General features: G+C 36.4%; 1 protein-coding gene across 1 annotated transcript; it reads left to right on the top strand.

The window, feature by feature from the left end:
* The first annotated feature begins 16239 nt into the window (after positions 1 to 16239).
* LOC131859087 (uncharacterized) lies at positions 16240 to 16896 on the top strand. The gene is made up of 2 exons (XM_059212615.1): positions 16240 to 16329; positions 16519 to 16896. The coding sequence occupies exons 1-2, from the start codon at positions 16240 to 16242 to the stop codon at positions 16894 to 16896; spliced, it is 468 nt and encodes a 155-aa protein (XP_059068598.1).
* Positions 16897 to 17745: the final 849 nt, after the last annotated feature.

Below are 17745 nucleotides of genomic sequence, written 5' to 3'. Positions count from 1 at the left end.
TGAGATGGACAGGTTACCAATATAGTGTATCACTAGACAAAAGGTGTGGTCAAGAAGGTGTGATAATGGAAGAGGCGTATAGTTGGCTATCAGAGAGATCGGATCGGGGAAGATCTGATTGGATTTGGTTTTCCTCAAGGATGATGACGAAACCCTAACTGCCTAGAATTTGAATAGGCTTTTGGCGGGAAAACCAAGGTACAAATCTGCAAGCCAAACACATTATTTGTTGCTACTATATAGAAGAATATTGTGCTACTACGAATAGTCATACTTTCACATGTAAGAGAAAATCAGCCAAGTTCTTAATGAGTATCTCAGAAAAGAGTGAGAGTGAGTGAGAATCAGGTTGAAGTGTTCAACCGATAGCAGAGAAGAACCGGTAGTGACCATACCGATAGAGCAGAAGTGAAGGAGGTTGCAGAGAAGGCAGATAGAGAACCAGAAAGGTGTTATACCAATGAAGAGAAGAGAGTAAGGTGGAGATCCAACAAAGAAGAAGAAGAGGAGAGGTGTACCGGTAGAGTTTACAGGTAGCAAGGCTAAAGTTGAGAGAAGCAAAGGAGTGAGTCATTGTAGCATAGAAGGTTTCTCACTGATAGAGTAAGGTTATATGATATGGTTGCAAGATTCACTTGTAATATGACAACTACTTTTGTAATTGATTTTTTTATTATGAACAATGAGTTGCAGCTTGGTGCATGGGTTGTAGCCCATAAAAAAGTCAGGGGTTGGTGCTCGTTGGTTTGTGCCCTAAATCAGGGGTTGGTGCCCAAAATATTGTAAAAAAGTTTATATTGTGAGGCTGGATTGGATCAGTAGGCTCCAGCAGCATTGCTCGCTGATGTTTTTCCCATCTTGGGCTTTCCTCGTATATATTGGTGTTATGTGATGTCCCCTGTGTGATTGCTCTTGTCTAGGTCTCCTCACTAAGTCTGCATAGAGTTAGATCTATTAAGTGGTATGCTAACACAAGATAGGTAGAGAGAGAAGTTTGAGAACCACTAATTCACCCCCCTCTTAGTGGTGCATTGTGTCTAACAATTGGTATCAAACCCTAGGTTCCTAGCTAGACAAGCTTGCTTCAATTTGGGTAGATTCCTGCCTAAGCATACAATGGTTTGTCTAGTTTCAATCCCTTCTCCTATATTTGATGGTTCAAACTTTTCTATTTGGAGTAGAAGATTGGAAGTCTTCCTATCCTCTTTAGGGTTTAATGTATGGATGTCAGTAGTTGATGGTCTCCCTAGAAATGTCAGTCTTCCTACAAGATTTGTAGAAGAAAGAAGAAACCAGTGCAATGAAGAAGCCATGAAGGCTATTTTCAGTGGACTCGCCAGTGATGTCTCTTCATAGGTGGACAGATGTAAAACAACAAATAGCTTATTGGATAGATTGAAGAAGCTCTATGGAAATGAGCCCACCACTGCAGAACCAACATGTGAAGTAAAACTGAGAAATACATTTCATATTTATAGGGATGATGAAGATAGATTTGCTAGCAGCAATAGTTGTGATGAAGAAGGAACCCACCTCTTCATGGATCAAGAATCTAAAGAAGAGGAGAAAATATCTGAAAGTGCTAGGGCAAAGAGTTCCCACCAGCAAGATGTGTTCGGTAGTGATGAGGAAGGGGAAGAAGAGGATGAAGCAGAAGTTGATCTTGAAGGAGAGCTTGTAAATGCACTTGAAGAACTCAGCAGAGTTAGAAGGGAATACAAGCTATTCAAGAATGCTTCTATTCTAGAGAAGAACCGATTGATGAAATGCCTTGAAGAAACTAAGAAATTCTTATCAAAGTTGAAGTCTTAGGCAGAGAACACCAAGGGGTGTTGGTGTGAAGATCTAGCCTCTCAGGTAGAAATAAATGACAAATAACATCAGAAGTTTCTCAGAGAAATGAAGGTCCTCCAAAATGACCTTGATAAATGCAAAGATGAGCTTAAGGTGAGAATTAGGGTTGATGGTAGCAATGATGACCTGGACAAAATATTGAAGAAGAAAATGCATGGCAAGGATACTAAAGGACAAAGAAGTGGTGCCGGTGAATTCTCCACCAGCAAGAATTTCCCCTATAATGACCACAACTAGTGAGGACTTGTAGACAAGGGTGAAGACTTGTGTTGCAAAAAGGAAGAATCATGTAGATCCCAAAGGTAAGAGGAAGATGGGAGAAGATAGCTTCACTGAAAGAAGGAAGATGAGGAAGCAACAAAGAAGGCCCTCTACCTACAAAGGACAAAGAAATTCTACCACCCATAGGGAAAAGTAAGTGTGGGAGAAGAAGAGATTAGATGGAAGAGATGCACATAATGAACAACCAAGGATCCATTCTAAAAGAAGAAGAAATGGAGATGCTATACTAGTAAGATCTCCTCATGCAGGGAAAAATAAATTTGTAAGTCATATGCCATCATTTACCGATTATTGCTTTGCATGTAATGGCTATGGCCATAGGGTAGAAGAATGTAGAAAGAAATCTAGAAGGAATGATCTAGGATCTCATAGACATCATGCAAATAAGAAACATGTATCTAGGAGTAGATACATGCATGTTCCCTCTCTTGGTTATGCAAAGATTATTTTTCATAAGAATAATGGATCTGGTCACAAAGAGTTTGAATGTAGGAAACAAAACATGCAGTCACATGGAGGCCAGTACAACAACTATGCTCTGTATAAAGGTGAAAATAGAACATATGGAAGGCAAAGACTTGCATGGAATGAATAGAGATATCTCTCTATAGGAGCAACAAGTCCACTAGTTTCAGCTATTAGACATAACAACATGACCAAAATAAGACGGTCAAACCGGTATGTCAAGAGATTCCCCAAACATGAAGTTGGGATGGATGTTGTGTGCTACTATAGTACTACTTCTGGTGGTGATGGAGAATCAGGAAATGGAAGGGCCCATCTATAGAAGAAGGAAATACTTGCTCCCAAGTTTAAAAAAGGGGAACAAAATTGAGACCAAGAAGGTATGGAAGAAGAAGACCATGGACTGACACTGTGCATCCATTGCACAGGTGATATCTCCTAAGGCCTAAAGGAGATGCAGGATCTTAGGGGGAGTGGCATATTGATTTTATCATTAATCCCCTCAAAATAGATGGCAACATGGAAGAACATGTTGTTTTTGGTGTGAAGAGAGAAGATAAGTGTGTGTAGAAGCCACCTTGACTTCACACCTACAGATCAGTGATGGATCACTACTGCATGTGTCAATAAGTGGAGGTTAACAATTGGTATCAGATTTTAACCGGTTTGTGCAGATTGTTACCGACATGTGTTCGAACAGGTACTTGCAGGTTATGTAAGACAATGAGGTTGGAGATCATTGCAATAGGCGTGGTAGCATGGAAGTGAAGTTAGGTCTCAGGTGGTGTTGATGATGACCTAAATGACATATGTTAGCTCTGTGGTTGATCATGCAGGCATGCATATCTTTGGGCTAACCAGTTTGAATCCTAACATGATGATAACTTTGTCTGGCATTGTGTAGATCCACGATCATGTCATAAGGTTGTGGTGAAATAGTGAAGTTGAAAGATCATCAAAGGATCACATATTCATATCTCAACCGGTATTGGACCTGACTGGTGATGAGAATCTAAGATGTGTGACTTAGGGGGAGTTCAAATGCTCATGATGCAGAACTGATACGCTTGATGATGGAAATTGCAGTGACCGACAGGTGAGTAGTACTCACTAACACATCAAAAATTGGTATCATTCTTTCTACAAATTGAGTGCTCTATCAAATAGTATCAGACTTGCATACTCAATTGGTATCAAGTGATGATTGAATCCCCCATCTCAAAAGTTGTGACTTGAGAAAATATAACAAAATGCAACAATCGGTATCAAAGAAGGAGAGACATCTGGTAAAGACAAAGGGGGAGAAAGATTTATGTTAGTTCCTGGTAAATACAAGGAGGAATGATACCTTGATAGTGCCCTTTGTCATTATTGTCAAAGAGGGAGAAGGATTCAGTAGTATACAACATACTACGTGTGTTAAGAATCCATGGATTAGAGAAAGAGGGAGAAAGACTATGTAGGATGCCAGATACTACATAAGTTGACATCAATGCCAAAGGGGGAGATTGTTGGCATTCTGTTGTCATTGATGTTGACTGGTATGGGGTGAATACCGATAAGAGAGGTGTTTGTGCAGCACAATCAAGGAGGAGTATAGGTTAAGATATCTTTGATATCGCCTTGTGTTGCTGAACATGGGTAAGGTAAGGAAAAGTGGTCATTGGTGTTACCAGTACACAAGTTAGTTCCTGACTTGTGTAGATGAGATGGATAGGTTATTGGTACAGTGAATCACTATTAAGGAAAGGATGTCAATTGGTAAGTGATGTGTTGACATGGAGAAGTCAGATCAACCCAGTGAATGGTTGTTAGCCGGCCAAGGTGCTTGGGCTATTGTTTGTGATGAAGAGGCAAAATATTACCTAAATCACATAAACATGGAGAGAGAAGAATGAATAGATCATAGGGATGCTAAGAAGTTGTAGAACAATAGGACTCTCACTCAATGACGATGCAGTTAGCATATGAAGAGATAACTGATAGTGAATGTGCCCACACCAGATCACGTGTGCCTGTTTGAAGATATGCTCACAAATAGGGAAGCCACATGAGCACATTGCAGGATGAAGATGTCAATGTGTCACTCCACAGGTAGGTGGAGATTATCTCCTATTATGCATTATGTGCAACATAGTCCCTTGAAATGAGGTAGATGAGGCAAAGGTAGGTATTTGAAGGTTCACATCAGATCTATCGGTGAATTGAGGGAATGCCTTAAGTGTATGAGAATAGGAATATGCACTAGACCGACAAAGAAGGCATGCTGAGATGCTAGTATAGAAGAAGAGTGATGGGTTTGTCAACTTGACAAACTGGTTGAGATATGGTCTAAGCTGATTAGAGTAGAAGGGCACAATTGAAGGTGGAGTTTGTTGAAGATTGATGACATGGTGCCATCAAGAGGTTTTACCAGTATGAATGTTCAGTGGTAATATGGACAAGGTGCAGATGCAGATGTTTTCCCACCTTGTGGGAATGAGCATGTTTTTGATAGAAATGTCTGGAGACTAGTTTTAGTGTTCCACCGACAGTTTAGCAAAGTGCAGACATGATGATTTAATCGGTAGAATGTGAGATACCAGTAGGTTTACAAAATCGACAGAGAAGAGGAACCAATAGAAGCATTTCGTCAGTGATCCTATCTAGACCGACTTGAAGACCCAAGCTGGCAGATGATCGACATGGATGCCACATGAAGTCAATGTGATGAACTTGCCTTTGGATGAAGAAGGATTGTACACCAACATGGTAGTTGCAAGGTTGGTCAACATTAACGATAGATCCTACAAATCATGGGACATGTTGGAGAGGTTTGCGGCTTGAGGTCTGGAGGATAACTATGAGCCAGCTAAGAGTGATTGAGAAGATCAAGGCAGATGAAGGAAACAACAAGATAGATCTTGGTGTTTGACCAAGAGATCAGTCAATAGGGTAAAATCAAATCACCAAAGATAGAAGGCCTGGTCAAGAAGGTGTGATAATGGCAGAGGCATATAGTTGACTGTTAGAGAGATCAGATCGGGGAAGATCTGATTGGATTTGGTTCTCCTCAAAGATAATGAGGAAACCCTAACTACCTAGATTTTGACTAGGCTTTTGGCTGAAAAACCAGGCTATAAATATGTAGGCCAAAGACATTGCTTGTTTCTTTTGTATAGAAAATATTGTGCTACTGCGAAGTGTGATACTTCTGCATGTAAGAGAAAATCAGCAAAGTTCCCAATGAGTATGTTAGAAGAGGGTGAGAGTGAGTGAGAATGAGGTTGAAGTGTTGAATTGATAGTAGAGAATAACCAGTAGTGACCATACCGATAGAGCAGAAGTGAAGGAGGCTATAGAGAAGGAAGACAAAGAATTGACAAAGTGTTATACTGGTGAAGAGAAGAGAGTAAGGAGGAGATCCAGCAGAGAAGAAGAAGAGGAGAGGTGTACTAGTAGAGTTTACTAGCAGCAAGGCTGTAGTTGAGAGAAACAAAGGAGTGAGTCAGTGTAGCAGAGAAGGTTTCTCACTAGGAGCATAAGGTATATGATATGGTTGCAAGATTCACTTGTAACAAGACAACTACTTTTGTATTTGATGTTTTTATTGTGAACACTGATTTATATATTGGTGCAGGGGTTGTAGCTCCCTTGGGTTTAGCCCATAAACAAGTTAGGGGTTGGTGCTCCTTGGGTTTGTGCCCAAAACATTATAACAAAGTTTTCATTGTGAGGGTGGATTGGAGCAGTAGAATCCAACAACATTGCTCACTAAGTTTTTTCCCATCTTGGGTTTTCCTCGTATATATTGGTGTTGTATGATGTCCCTTGTGTGATTGCTCTTGTGTAGGTCTCCTCACTAAGTTTACATACAATTAGATCTATTAAGCAGTATGCTCACATACGACAACCAGAGAGAAACATTTGGGAACCACTGATTCACTCCCCTCTCAATGGTGCATTGTGTCTAACACATATCAGTGCAAGATAGTTTGACATCAATAAAAACAAAACATAGGGTTGATGTCAATGACAAGAAGTCAAAAAAAATCAAGTTTCCAACATTCTCCTCCTATCATAGATGAAAAAACATATTTACCACCAAGGAAAATGAAAAATAACCTCTCTATCTATCCCACTTTGACATCAAGGACAAAGGGTGTCACACTAAATCATCTCCCCCTTTAATGCCAAGGACAACAAAAATATAAATATTTCTTCCTATTAATAAAATATCTTTCTGCCAATGAGTACAACACAACTTAAATGTATCAAGAGATGAAATTATTCCCCCTAACTATGATATCAAAAGAAATTTATCCTTATCTGCTCCCTTAAGAGCATAAATAATGTTAATCTAGAGGAAAAAAAGAAGAGCTAGATGATTCCTCCTAGACAAATGCACCTCCCCTTTTTGTCACCAAGATATATGACCATTGTCTTTAGTCTTTTCTTCCTTTGTCATGAATTTTGGACTAGTTCCAACTCAACATCTAGGATCCCAAATAACTTCTCCATATGTATGAACAATTCTTTATAGTCCTTCGGAATCTCAAAAATGAATAAGAAACCATGCTGAAAACATCTTTTGCAACAAATAGAAACAGGGATCATAAGATTTTCATTTCACTCTCCCCCTCAAATAGTGCTTATTTTCTAGTTACTAGAAGAATAATCAATAACATTAGAGAATGCAGATCAATCCCCACACTTTTTTTCCATTTCTGATACCTTCACTCACATATTTTTCATCTTCTTCTTTTCTATATTGATATCAATCTTCTTGACTAGACCATTCTTTTCATTTCTTTCTTTGCAAAAATTATAAATGTGTCCATGTTTTTTATAGTTGTAACATACGAAACTTTGTTGATGAACATTTCTATTTATATTGACACTCATATCTCTTTAGATACTTCCACTTATTTTCATAACTCTTCTGCACTCAATGGATTTATGACCTAGATTGTTACAAGTATAACAACATCCATTTAGAGTGTAAATATTTCTACTATTTGAATTCCTCATTATTCCACTTCTACACTTATTAGCCTTATGGCCAACTTTGTTAGAAATATAACACTCACCATTAGATAGTTGTGGTCTGATTTTATTTTTGCATTCACTAGCTCTATGTCTAACCACATTGCATGAAAAATAGTTACCATTGAAAGTTAATGAGTACCTAATATGAGTATGAAGTCTCATAGGCACATCTTTGTTATATATCTAAGAAAAAATAATTTGACTAGTATTCCTTGCTTCATTCAATAATTTTTGTTTACCGTCATAGGGTTAAGCAACATTTCCACTTCCATACTTTCATCTATCTGATTCAATTATTCTTCTATAATCATTTCCCAACTTTTGTCTTCTAGGATATTTATCTTTATTATAGTGATAGGAGTGGCCATAGTAATAGATACATCCTTAGTCTAATTATAGACTTGTGCCAACAAACAATCACCTTCATTATTGTCCTTTACATAGTAGACATTTTCATTATCTCTTGTACCTCCTATAACCAATATACCAAAGATTCTCTTTCCTAATTTCACATCTAGATCCTTGAGATACAACCTTATATCTTTTTCTACATATTTGAATTATAGTTAACAAGTTATGTTTTAGTACTTTAACATAATAAACATCATGAATTTTATTCTTACGTTCAATAAAGATGCTTCCTTTTCCACAAATTGGTGTAGCTCACTCTCTTGAACACTTGACTAATCCACCATCATATGTTTGAAGTTTAATAAAATTGTCTCTATCATCAGTCATATGGTTTGAACAATTAAAGTCAATGATCCATGATTTTGGTTCCACTTTAGCATGTACATAAGATTTGTTTTTTGAATTTTTTGACTGTGCATCTCTCTTCTCTTCTTAAACAGGGATAAGTATTTTTAAATTTGAGTTCTCTTCTTCTTAAAATGAGTAATCCTTTGTTGAACATAAAATTCTCTTTTGATTATCTCTATCATCGCTTATGATATCTCTATTAGTCCCACTATATTTTTACCTTACTTTGTTATCATCATTAGTGAAGAGGGGAAAATGAGCAATGTGAGTTTTAATGGTTAGAATCCAAATAAATATACAAACATTAAACAAACCATGTATATCTTTCTAATTTTACCTTCTCCTTCAGATTGAGCTTGATGAAGTGGAAGATGTGCCCTTTGATACTCCACTTGATGTGATCCTTTGCTTGATTTGGATGTGGATTTCTCTCCTTTTCTCAACAAGAGGGACTGGAATGGGATTTGGATTGATGATGATGAATGAGATGAATTGGATTAGATGAGAGGATATTTGGGAATTATGAGGGTATGATAGGAGGAAGATAGAAAAGAAATGGGGAGCATGAAAATATAATGAGAAGTGGATCCTTTTTGTGAGGAAATGATCAGGCCAATGAAGGGCCAAGATTGATTTGGTTATGGAGGGCTGAGACTGATTTTAAATGGAAGGCATGGATCAAGGGTGCCTTAAAAAAATAAATAGGAATATAAAATTCCTTGAGAAGAGCGGGGAATGGAAATTTGAATTTCAAAATGAGGAATTAAAAAATTCCAAAATAAAGGATGCAAGGAGGGATTCAAAGAAATTTGAATTTCTTTGAGAGGCTCAATGTTGATGTGACATGAGTGTGGAATATAGAATTAAAGGATAATGATAAGCATGATTATGAGAGATTCTTAGAAGGATTAAATAGGTTGAGTGCGAATTAGGAAAAGTGATTTGGAGGAATCACATTAATAGGTTAATTAATTAAAATTAATTAACTGAGTGGGTTTAGAGAAAATAATTAGTGGAGGGGACTTTAGAAGAATAGGGGAATAATTTATTTATTTGATAAATTAACTAATAGTGATAGGATTAATTAAATTGGATTTAATTAACACCAAGAGAAATAAGGATAACACAATTAAATCAATTAATTATGTTGACAAGATTAAATTAATTAAATATTAATTTTAGGTGTCTACATTTTTCCCCTCTTTGATATAGCATCGTGAAATGATGTTATATCAAAGAAGAATAAAACATAGTGGAAGGAAAGGACAAGGACTAGTAGCATGATGCCCCACTCATAAGATGGGTAAGAATGACAAGGAAGTAGTTATATGCCACCTCGAGAGGACATGTGGGTTCAAAGAAAATGGGCATGCTCTGGAAATGGATTAGAAGACTAGGTGATGAAAGGATGAAGATGGTGAAAGAGGGAATAAATGAGTAGATTGGAGTCTTGTGAATGAAATGAGACAGATAAATGCTAAATGGATTGGATTTCTTGTTGAGAAAATATAGGGAGAAAACCTAATTTTGATATTGTCATGGATAGTCTACACCACTGATTATAGGAATCGGGATGGTATGAAGATCCGAGCCATGGACTAACGCTCAGTCAAATAGGAATCTCTTGCACACAACTATGGAAGTGTTGGTAAACACTAATGCAGGGTTGTTGGTTCCTACAAGAAATACCCTCAAACACACCATGCCATGAAAACTATGCCCCATTATACACCAGCCAATACATACCAAGATATAGGATGATCAAGGCAGTCTTGAACAAGTATAGTCCTGGGACACAAGATGAAAATTAAAGGGAAAATCTCAAGCATGCAAACAACTTTCACATGACCAATTGATATCTCTTGCCAACAGTAGGACATGAATTTAGATAAATTTTCGGACTAGGGAAGAATGTATCCTGATGGGAAGGTGATGAATTTGGATGAATTGCCAGACATGGGAAGGATTCATTCTGATGGGCAGGGTGTGGATAGATTGATGGATGACAAAAGACAAGTTGGATGTGCAAGGTCTTCAGATGAGAGGATTGCCACTTGGATTTGATTAGTAAAGTATGGATGGGTGCTTGGATTAGGCACAAGTTAGTGTGAGTTCAAGTAGATGGGGAAAGCTCAGTTTGATGGATTGGATTGGATGGATAAAGGATAAATGATTATATAGGATGAAGAAAAAGGGGATGAATGATTAAGTAGGATTGGATTGGGGATGGGATTAATGATTGAAGTGGAAGAGACATAGTGATAATATGGTGAAACTATAAGGATCCAGTCAACTACTGAGAGGGGAGGGGGGTGAATCAATAGATAGAAAATAAACTAAACTTTTACCAAACTTAATTCCAACTCAGAAACAACTTTCTAACCTAATTGATTTAGTCACTGTATAAAAACTATAACTATACTGTAAAACTTTACCGGTTGACCAAAACATCAATGATACAATGCAACAGATCTGAAAATCAAATACCATTTAACCAAAACATTAAACTACTTCACTAATATCAGAATTAGGACATTTCAGATCATTTACGGTCATCTAAATATATCAGTCATTCATATCAACCATATCGAAACACATCCACAAAATCATTCACCACTTGACACAATGATTTTTCACGTGGAAACCCAAATGGGAATAATCACGGTGGGGATGAATACCCACAAGTATTTTGAACTCTTTTGAAGTTTGCCCTATTAGGAGCCATGCCTTGTTAGAAGCTTATACAATAATGTCCTGTTAAGAAAAGATTTGATTAAGGACCACCCGGTTAAGGGATTGACTACAATACCCTATTAAAGGTAACCTCGGTGGACGATTTCAAATCCAAGTTAATGGATCACCTTGTTAGAGGATTTCAACAATACTAAGCCAATTAAAACTTACCCGATTAAGGGATTTAATTGTTGTAATGGTTAGAGAACAATAGGTTCTTTGCTGATCTGGAAATAACACTTCCTTGTTTAATCAAATCATTTTTTTCTCCTATCTACCTTCACAACATTCTGTAGACACTCCTTCTCGTTCAACAACAATCACTACCATAGTTAACCAAATTTGTCAACACAACATTGAAATAAACCATCAACCTTATAAGAAAATACAATAGGTCGGTAACACAACACAAAACCTACAAATCTCAAAGAGATTACAAATATGTTGGTTCAATCATAATCATTGGATTACATAGAGATCAACTACACATTGTTCTAGACAACTTCAACTGCTCCTGGATCACCACACATTGGATCATGTAGCTCATCACACATTTTTCATTTCATGCTATGCATTTGATTATTCCCAAAAGAAATGGTTATCTTCATGCACCAAATATATTTTGAAACTCATCACATGCATCATTCATCTCTGATCATCATTTAGTCATAGATCATCACAACCGATTCTCTAAGAACCATGGGTTAGGGTTCTGGTTATCAACTAGTTAGGGTTACCTATTGCCTTCACTACTTTACTACCGATTGCTTTACTACATCATTACTGGTTTCAATACATCTCCATTACTGGTTACTATTGACATCAATGACAACACTATACTTCACCAATGCAATCTTCATGCAATTCCAACAATCTCCCCCTTTGGCATTGATGTCAATACAAATATCAATACCCATTGATTGTGATGATTTAGAGTAAAACATATACACAATTATAGGAATCCTGGTTTACATTTTTCCATATACTCTCCTTCAATTATATCTTGATGTCTTCAGCTAGTAATTGGCTATCAATCATATATAGTTTTTCTCCCCCTTTGACAACAATGCCAAAGTGAAGGTAAATCATTTCATGCTTCACTGATCTGCAACTAGTTGCTCCCCTTGTGGAGTAGCTCCACTCTACACCAATCCTGCTTCAATATTTTCAATAGGCTCTGGGATTGATGGCTTTTGCATATACTTAATTGACTTTATGTAGGGCTACAACCCCAAACTTACCTCTAAGATACTCAAATGTAGCCTTAGGTAGAGGTTTAGTAAAGATATTTTCTAGTTTGTTCTTTAGTAGGTACATGCTCTAGTGACACATCTTTACTTTGCACTTTTTCTCTCAAGAAATGATACTTTAGGTCTATAGGCTTTGTCCTAACATGCAATATCAGGTTCTCATAAATGTTTATAGCACTTGTGTTATCACAAAAATCCTTACCGGTTCTGATATCTTCATCTTGAAACCTTCCAAAATGTGTTTCATCCAAATTGTCTGGGTACAATTCATATAAGCTGCAACATATTCAACTTCTGGTATACATTGAGAGATACAACTCTAATTCTTGCTACTCCAAGACTCTAGTCTGCCTCCAAGAAAAAATACTCCTCCAATTGTACTCTTCCTATAATCAACATTTCCTTCCCAGTCTGCATCTATATAGACTTTTAAATCAGAGTCTCCTGCATATGGATACCATAATCCATAATCAATTATGCCTTTAGATATCAAAAAATTATTTTGGTTGCAACCATGTGTGTTTCCTTCGAGCTTTTATGAAATCTGGCAACCAATCCAATTGCATGAGAAATGTTCGGTCTATTGTGGACAACATAATGTAGTTTACTTGTCATAGACCTATACTCCTTTTCATCAACCAATGCATAATCATCTTCCTTAGACAATTTACAACTTATAACCATTGGTGTTCCAACTCATTTACAGTCTCCCATTCCAAAAGTCTTCAACACTTCTTTCACATATTTGGACTTTGTGATGAAAATACCTTCCTTCATCTATTGGATTTGCAAACATATGAATTTTTTTATCTCACCTACCAGTGACATCTCAAACACATTCTTCATCTCATTAGCAAAATCATGACATGTATCATCATTTCCTCCAAAAATGATATCATCCACAAATACATCACTTACCAATATCTTATCTCCTTCTGTCCTGAGATATATGTTACTGTTTTCACTAGTTCTTTGAAAACCTATCTTCACTAAGTGAGAGTGCAATCTTGCATACCATGTGTTTCTATGCTTGAATGTCATGTGTTATTAAGCTAATTAGAAAATAAGAATGAATCACCAATTCTCAACTAATTAACAAACATCAAACATAATCAATAGAAATCAATACAAGAAATGAGAAATGAATTCAAATAAAAACTCCCTCATTCTGTATCTTTGCTTCCACTGTTCTTCTCCAATTTGAGTGGTTGGTGGCTTTCAGTTATTGCACCAATTTCTTGGATACAAATACTTTGAATAATCTAATTTTTTGATTCTAACTTGAAATGAGAAAATGATGAGTTTATAGATTTTCAACACAAAGGAGGTGATGATTTGAACTCAAGTGTTGATTGCAAGACAACTGATTTAGATTGATCAGTTAATGAAGTTGATTGATTTATTAACTCATTTGATTCAGTACTGAACTAGATTGATTGGAGAGTGAACTGAATAGATGAATTAGTAAACTCATTTGATTGATTAGTGAACTGAATAGACTAGGGAGATGACTGAATTGATGGATTAGAAGACTTAATTGATGGATCAGTCATAAAATGTTGATTTTGAGTTAAAAAGGATGGTTGATGAGTTAACTAATTAGACAACTGATTTGATCAATCAGTTCTAATTTTAGCATGTGTTGTAGGAATTTGAATTTGAAATTGATTTTCATTTTCAATTTGGATTTGAATTTGGTCATTCAAATGCTGAAATGCACATGAAATTAACTGAAATTCAGATTTGGTGAAATGTGAATAAGAAAATGTGAACTTAATTGAAAAGAAGTGAAATTCGAATTTGGGAGGAATGAGATAAAATTAAATGGAATTAATTAGAATTATAATTTGGGGAAATGGAGGAATTTAATTAATTAATTTAAATAATTTAAAAGAAAATATTTAAACTTAGGAGATAGAATTAATTAAATAATAAAGATTATTTAATAAGGAATAAATCATAATTAATTAAATAATTAATATTTAATTAATAATTGAGATAGGGTTAGCTAATTAAAATGATTTGAGAATAGAAATAGAATAATTAGAAGTGTTGAAGGGCGATGATTAGAAGAAATAGTTAATTTAATCAAATAATTAAATAATTACTTAATTAAATAGACAAATAATTATTGTAGAATTAATGACACATTTTTATGTGTCTACATTTGCCCCTCTTTGAGACAATGTCCAAACGACATTGTTTCAAAGAAAAAGAAAAACTGCCCCAGTATGCCCTGGTGACGTTAGGGTAGAAATATGCCCCCTCAGAAAAAGTCGTCGGGAAAATGTGAAACGAAGACCATTTTTTCAGCAATGTGCTAGATAGTGATTAGATGAAGTTTGAAATGTTTTCGATCTCATTTGATATGTTTACAACTATGTTGAAGTTGGAGGGGTTTACGAACGTTATGTTGAGAAACCCTAATTTTGAGCTTATAAATTGAATTTTGGTATTTATTTGAGCTCATTTGCATTATTTTCTTTTGAAAGAAGTCCTTAGAGATATTAGTTCTTTTGGCATCCTTGGAGCAAAATGGCAGGTCATAGAGCGAGGCTGCATTTATCCAAGTGAGTGTAGTCTTATCAGAGACCTCCCAACACTGGTGGCATGGTGAGTTGCATGATTTTCTTCTTGTTTATGTCTGTATTTCCCAAAATTTTAATCATTTTTGGTGTGTCATCTTTCATGAATTTCACAATTGACTATCAACTTTGTAACAATTGATATAATCATGTCGCAGTTGATGTAAACGCATTGCATTTGATGTTTTATACTGCATTTGATACTTTTGAATCACATTTGAAAGTTTTGACTCACAATTGATAATTGTGTTTCACATATGTTAAAATATATTCGCATTTGACACAAGTATGTTGCATTTGAGAATTTTACTTCACAGTTGATATAAGTATTTCAGCATTTTTCTTCTTATTTATGCATCCTGACAATTTTGATGATGTAGCTAACTCATTTTTTATATTTTCCAAATGTAGGGGCATTATCCAGTACTACTTGCTAGACAGACAAGGCTAGATGGTCTTGATCGGCATCATGAATTGGCTTTGTTACTATAGGTTGGATTGTATTATATAACACATTTGCCTAAGGTTACTGCCAACAGGGCCATGATTACTGCTTTAATTGAGTAGTGACATTTAGAGACATGTTCTTATCATCTATCGATAGGTGAGGCATCCATCACACTTGAGGATGTGTGGTGTATTTTACACATTTTGATATTTGGTACACGAGTTACTTTTGATTGTCATGATGGTATTCTACTTTATGTACATTGTTCAAGTGTGTGGAGCAGGATCTACATATTCATGGTCATTACGAGATTCATTGGGATGATTTTAATTATCATGATATCACCGTTGTGCTTTCTTTCACTGTCGTTGGATTATTGATTCCTGATAGATATGCCCATGGTTTTCTTGTTGGATGGGGACATGTCATGCATGATATGATTATTGACAAACATGTTTTTTCTAGGGGTCCTTGTCTTCTTGCCACTTTATATCATCAGATGCATAGGATTGTTTACTTGTAGTAGAAATCAATTGGATGTGGCATTATTTTTCTCCAGACATGGGTTTGGGAGCACATAGCTATCTTTCATACTGCATTACATATTGATTTAGAGCCAGATTAGCCATATGATTTTGGGTATACTATTGGTGTGATTCATAGGGAATCAGGTAACATCTTGTATTGGTGTCATTAGATTGATATCTTACAGTATTTCTCAAGGAGACCTTATCTTACTTGCTTTGGTTGGACTAATGATGCTCAACATCTTCCTTTTTATCAACAACAAAGATATCTTATTGGTCAAGATGTGGTTGGTCATGGGGTTATTGACATGCATCTTCCTAGCCATGTACTCAGACAGTTTGGGGAAGTACAAGTTATTTTGGATGTGATATCTTATTTTGCTTGCACTACTCGAGAGGTTGGTGATTGGGGTGCTTGAGTGTAGCCTCATGTTTCTATTGCTAAGTTTGATGCTCTTGCTCCTTTTTTGTGGGGATGGCATGTTTGTGTAGTGGATCCAAGGTCCACAACATAGTATAGTGCATGGTGGATACAACAGAGGCCTATACCTTTGACAAATTTAACAGTTCCGATTGGTGCTCAACAGATTAGACATGGAAGTGGTCCTAGGGGGCAAAGGAGAGGTGGATATGGTGGAGATGGAGGATGTAGGGGTGGAGGAGGTAGAGGTGGAGGTGGTAGGGATGGAGGTGGTATAGGTGGAGGTGGTGGAGGTGGAGGTGGAGGTGGTAGGGATGGGGGAGGTATAGATCTAATAACAATGGTTACAGAGCAAGTGGATAGTGGAGAGGAGGATGTGGATATTAGTGGAGAGACTGCATCCATGAAAAATTATGATGAGAGTGATGAGTCAGGATCAGGTTCATCAAGTAGTGGTGGAGATGGGGGTGGGGATGATGGATATGATGTGGAGATGCCCCAAGTTACAAAGTCTGTAGGTGCAGAGAGAGGAGATGAGGAGTGATTGAGAGATCAAGTTAGGCATTTAGAGGACCTGGTCGCTACTTTGCGACAACAATAGATGGAGGATAGAGATCAATATCAACATGCAATGAAGGAGTTGAATACAGAGAGGGATCAGATATCTGCTAAGAGAGATCAACAAGAGAGGGAGAGGGATAAGGCAGTTAGGAGAGCTCAGGTCACCATGGATGCATATGATCAGTTATTTGGGTCGGTGACAAGGGCATGTAGCTAGACATATAGATATTTAACTACTGCACAGGAGGCTATTTATTATCAGTAGGCTTATGAGAGAGCTATTCTAGAGGGTCAAAGGGAGCCTATTTTTAGTGTTTTTATGGGGAGAAAATCAAGTCGATCTACCTCTTGATAGACTAGCAGTGGAGGAGTGATGGGTCCACCTAGAGCATCGTCAGGACAGGCTGGAGTTAGTCAAGATGCACCTACTGATAGAGGTAGTATAGGTTGAGAGATTGGATATTGATGTTGATGTTGTAGATACGATGTATTTTGACACATTTTTATATGATATATGCTATGTGTTCCTAGTGAGATATTTGATGGTGAACTTCATGGTATAATGTTTCTTTATTATTTTTTATGTTATTGTGATGATGAATGCAATATGAATGTGGTATCATGCAGTGATTTGATGTATATTTATGTTACGATGCATAATGGTTGATGAAAATCTTATTATAATGCAATGGACTATCAATATAGAATGGTAATGAAAATTTAATATGATGATGTTTTTTTTTGTGTGTCAAAATATGTGTTGAAAACTTTGGAAGAATTGTTAGTTTTTAGACGTAGAATAGATATTAAATGATCAATCAACTGAATCAAA

This window comes from Cryptomeria japonica, chromosome 10 (assembly GCF_030272615.1).
Source record: "Cryptomeria japonica chromosome 10, Sugi_1.0, whole genome shotgun sequence".
NCBI lineage: Eukaryota > Viridiplantae > Streptophyta > Pinopsida > Cupressales > Cupressaceae > Cryptomeria > Cryptomeria japonica.
Note: the sequence above shows the minus strand (reverse complement) of the source record. Positions and strands in the feature narration are given on the sequence as shown.